Raw genomic sequence first — 4,955 nt, 5'->3', positions numbered from 1 at the left:
CTATTAGCAAGTGTCACAAAGGAGTTTAATATTCAACTAAAAATAAAAATGCATTGAGAGTGTGGAAATTAATCACATACAAAAGCCATGTTATCATTTAAATTAAAAGATACAAATTCTGGGCATACAACAGTGAATAAACCTGTTTTTGTGACAATTCAGTTTGCAAGAGACAATCTTGAAAGAAAGCAATGACATTGATAGCCATTTATCAAATGTTGCCATGTGATGCTCTTATTCTAGCTACTTAGTGGTGGAGCTTTTTTTTTCCCTTAAAGAATAAGGTTCAGAAATAAGAATTGAACATCATTTTCAAAATAGGAATTTGGGCAAAGAAGAAATATTAACCCTTTTGATTTGATAATGGTCATTTGAGAATGGACATGAAAGTAATATAAGAAGCACATAAAACTAACTCTACCTATTTACAGAAAGGGACATACAGAAGTGGGTATGTAAGTTATGCATTTATTGGAATAAAGTGAAAACTAATCTAGGAATCTGAACACATGAACCATAAAAATTCAGTGGTCCATGTAGAGAGTTGAGTGGAAGGATACAATCAAACAAGTTAAACTCCTATTTAAGCTTTAAACCTTGAGAAAGCCAATGTGGCCCCTTTCTTTCTTGATCAAATGTCACACTGGAACTGCTAATAGGGGTGGTGGGGTCACTGCAATCTCCCACCCTATCTGATTGGAAAGAGACAGAAGAATTGAGGTCCTTAGTTTTCCTATTGGGTGAGTCTGAGCACCCTAATGGAAGCAGATAAGACTTCTTATTATTCTTCTTAACTTGGCTTCCTCCTATACTTAAAGTCAAATCAACTTCCATGTCTTCATCAAAGCCATCGCCATTGCTTATTTTACAAGTGTAGGAGCTAGGTCCTGCCTCACCTTCATCACAGCCTCCAAAAATGTCTCTCTCAGCAGGCCTTTCTAGATCAAAACCCCTTTGCCTTTTTATGGTCTCTCCAGAACAGCTTCCACTCCTTTCTTTTGAGCATAGCTCCTCTCTCAAACTTTGAACATGCAAACCAGGTCCATATGAAATTATTGTACTTTGCTGGTGGTGTTGTTGAAGGATATGAGGATGGCGGCTTATGTCTATGCCATTCATAGGGGTCCAAATTTTGTTTTGTTTTGTTTCCTTTCTTAGATCATTCATCATCATCTTTTGCACACTGTATACCCGGTGTAGCTCCCTTACCTACAAATTCCAAAAACTCATAATTACCAACTAGTAATAGCTTCAAATTCCTGCATATCACTAATGGATATATCATTGGGATATGATAAGAGATTTCAACTAGATTGGCAAAAATAATGTTACACATGGTGCCTGCTAGGAGTTCTAAACATATAATTATAAAGCTTATAGAATGATTAGAAATTTAGAATGTGACAATGGATACAGTACATATGTTACAGAATGAAGGACATCTTACATTGATTTTGACCTCAGTATGGTCGGTATCAAAAGTATAATGATTGCACATTACTAGCAATTTATTATACAGTTTCCCCCCAAATCTTAATGAAAGGTGAAAGCCTCTAATACTGTTGGATTAAAATCACTTGTTACCGTTTCCTATCCCATTCCCATCCTCCGATCAACAAGTAACACACGGTTAAAGACTACTCCTTTTGGTGTTATTTATAAAAATCTAAATCACACAAATTAAAAAAAGTTGTTAAAATTAATTAATATAGTAATTTTTGAAAGAATAACTATAACATTCCAAAAAGTTTTCTCCTATTTATAGTTAACTCTTTTATCATATTATTTGCGGAGAAATTAACAATGTTCAATATTTATGATGAGAAAAAATATGAAAAATAATAATAATTTCTTAAACTTTGTAAAGGATTTTATATTAAGGATCATAAATTTTTTAAAATAATTTTATAAAAAATAAATAATAGAGTAACACATCTTCTCTTGATTCTTAGTTTTCCTCCCTTTGAATGTTACAACCAAAGAAACCATCTGATCCACACCCTATGACATTTTCTTAATGCAGTGTAACATTTCTGGTACAAATTGAATGACAACCCTGAATTTTGTGGTTAAGATGGGATGATAAACCTTACAACATGAATCTGATACCTGGTGTTTGAAGATGTCCTCATGCATCTGCATTGTCTTTTTGATGGATTCTAAGTTGTTTCTGTCAAGCATCCTATCCATGGGATCTTGCAATTTATTCACTCCAATACTGCAATGGTTGTTAGTCACTCCTTTGTTCTGATAATGCTCCCAGACATCCACACCACCCACAATGAAGTTGTTGCTGTCTACTGAGGATGCTAGAAGATTTATGGAATATTCAATTTTAGTTCCCATGCCTGTAACAGAAATTAATACTTTTTAAGTTTTTTTTTTTCTGACTATCATCAGACTTCAACTTCTATGCCTAGTGAATGTTGAGTAATGCATCAGCAATTGGAAAAATGCCTTCTTTAATTATGCTTATTCTTGGGAGAAATTGCAATATGAAGAAATTGTAGAAACGTATACTCTGATTAAAAAAATGTGAAAACTGAGATACAAAAGGAAAGCTTGCTACTGACGTGCTTGTTACAATTCCAATCAACTTCCCAAAATTGTATATGGTAAGAGTTTCTGATGTTAATTGGTAGAATTATATAATCTCTCAAAAAAACACCAAATACTAATAGAAGAAGGAAACTGAGGTTTTAGGAATGTTTAACAGGTAATCATACCATAATTCCATTGCAAGTGAAGAAACTTAAGCGCTCACATACGGAATTCGAGATCCCAAATAACAAGTCAAAATAACTTCATATCATACACTAACATTGTATATTGTAAAATATTTTTGCTTCCTTTTTTGGTGAATAGATATAGAGCCAACTATTGCATAGGTACTAGTATGGTGTTTGAATAAATTTGTCAAAACAGGGGAAACTTTACTAACCAAAAGTAGAGAGGGAGGAGACAGAGAGAATTTGGGTAGAAAAGTTCAAAAGTGTAACCAAACATCGCCAGTACATTGAAGAAGCATGAAATAATGAACATTAGATGTAGGCATTTATGTGGGTGTCAGTGTGGGATGAAAGCATCACAAGCAATAAGGCCAGGCCCATAACAGTGTTTTGATCTACTATTCCAAGATACTAGGCACATAAAAGTGTTCATTTCTCATAGTTCCATATAAAGCTAGGCTCAGTGAAAAGAAAAGGAAAATAAAGCTAAAGACAAAAACTAAACTTTTTATCTGATGCAGCTTAAATAGAGACTAAAACAAAAGAATTCAATAAAATTAGAAAAGATCACACCCCTCACACAGACCCCAAGAGTTTAAATGTCAAGGACTTGTGCTAGTCAACAAAAAAAAATTTCTTGAAACTTTTTGATGCATCACCATAGATAGACATGAACAACACTTTCATAGCAATCAAAACTATCAGAAATGGCCTTCAATTTTCTCAGTTGCTGAAAAATATAAGAAGCATTAAATCTGAGAGCCGCAATAACAAACACCTTCACAGGTTATTTGTCTGGAGGCTCCTCATCAAAGTAAAAAAATAGAAAGAAAGAAAGAAAGAGTTATCATTATTAGGAGTTAATTCCTGCTTTGAAGTTGATGTAAAGGATCACCTGTTGTAAGAAGTACCAAAATTGCAACTTTCTCTGATGAAGTTCATTGAGCATCTTCCTCCCTCATGCCAGCATTTTTTTCCCACATGTTAGTCTTTTCTAACAAAACCAATACTAATATAACAAGTGGCCAATTCTCTCATGGTTCTCCTAGAATCATGGTTGGAAAAAGAAATAAAAAATAAATTTAAGGGACGGATCAATCCAAGTGGTGCACCATCTGGGGAAATTGGAGAAAGCTCACAGACAGAAGAAGCAAAATTCTTAGGCTTGGTTGTTTAACCCTTTACTTAGAAACAACAAAGAAACCAGCTCAAATTTTAAAACTAGAATCATGGAGTTAATAATTCAGAGTTGACAGGCTGTGAGAGAAAAGAAGCAAGAGAAAAGCTGGAACTGCAATGTGTCTGTATATGTGTGAGTGCCTGAATGATATTGAGAGAGAGAGAGAGAGGGAGGGAGGGATGTTATAAATTATAATGTGAATATTTTTGTATTTGTAACTTATACTTTAATTTAATGTATATTGTATATTTGTGCTTCACTGTAATGTGGGAAAGGATAGGAGAGAGGGGACCACAAAGTTGCATAATAAAAACAAATGACACTCCTAAACATGAGCCAATGTAGGCCAGTGAACAAGATATTCCAGACAGAGTCTTGTAAAACTTAATCAAGATATGCATGAACAATGAAAGTTAGTGCTTCTTTCCTATAGGACCTACCATCTCTCTCTATCTATCTATCTTTAAATTTTCTTGTTTTTGGATATTCAACGATTGAGATTTGATTATTCTTTCCGTACATGCAGAACAATATCTAGTCATCTGTTATGTTTGAGATTTCACCAGAGTACCAATTTGCATCAGGTGTTCATTGGGATTCCATGTAGTGAATTTCCCTTGTTGGTTGCAGTAAATTCCATTGGCTTGGGATTTGAAATTGATAATGACTGCTTCCATTTCCACACACTATAGGGGGGGCCATAACTTGCTCAAATGTTCTGTTGAGAGGATCAAGGATCATGCACATGCTTCTTCTCTATCCGTGAAAAAATGGAATTGACTACAATTTTCACCAATAAAAAATTTTCCCTTTACTTCAGATGAAAGATCCCTCTCATTATCGCAAAAATTAAGAAAAAAGGAAAAAAAAATTGGACCCTTTTATATATTATGCTATATATAGTACCTAAGTTATGCTTTCTTGGTTGATATTTAGTGCATGGCAATTCAAATGGAAAAGAAGTATTTTTTTTTTCCTCGGATCAACCTTAAATAAAGTTGAGTTTCAATTATCGTGTAGAATTTCTTCTAGAGAATGCTAAAATA

At 33.9% G+C, this 4,955-nt stretch overlaps 1 protein-coding gene across 4 annotated transcripts; it reads right to left on the bottom strand.

The window, feature by feature from the left end:
* Window positions 1-316: 316 nt before the first annotated feature.
* On the bottom strand, window positions 317-4,123 carry LOC113872825. Of its 4 annotated transcripts, none has more exons than XM_027510670.1 (3): window positions 3,625-4,123; window positions 2,110-2,348; window positions 317-1,209 (listed from the first exon to the last, which is right to left on the bottom strand). In XM_027510670.1, the coding sequence occupies exons 2-3, from the start codon at window positions 2,344-2,346 to the stop codon at window positions 580-582; spliced, it is 867 nt and encodes a 288-aa protein (XP_027366471.1). In that variant the 5' UTR covers window positions 2,347-2,348; window positions 3,625-4,123; the 3' UTR covers window positions 317-579. The 4 variants fall into 4 exon arrangements, with proteins under 4 accessions (XP_027366471.1, XP_027366463.1, XP_027366480.1 ...); XM_027510662.1 differs by having other exon boundaries at window positions 330-1,209; window positions 3,508-4,099; XM_027510688.1 differs by having other exon boundaries at window positions 337-1,209; window positions 2,110-2,309; window positions 3,508-4,099.
* Between the last annotated feature and the right edge of the window lie 832 nt (window positions 4,124-4,955).

Source organism: Abrus precatorius, unplaced genomic scaffold (assembly GCF_003935025.1).
Source record: "Abrus precatorius isolate BTA unplaced genomic scaffold, Abrus_2018 Scaffold10, whole genome shotgun sequence".
Classification (NCBI taxonomy): Eukaryota; Viridiplantae; Streptophyta; class Magnoliopsida; order Fabales; family Fabaceae; genus Abrus; species Abrus precatorius.
The sequence above is the reverse complement of the archived record's forward strand: the minus strand, read 5'-3'. Positions and strand labels throughout refer to the sequence as shown.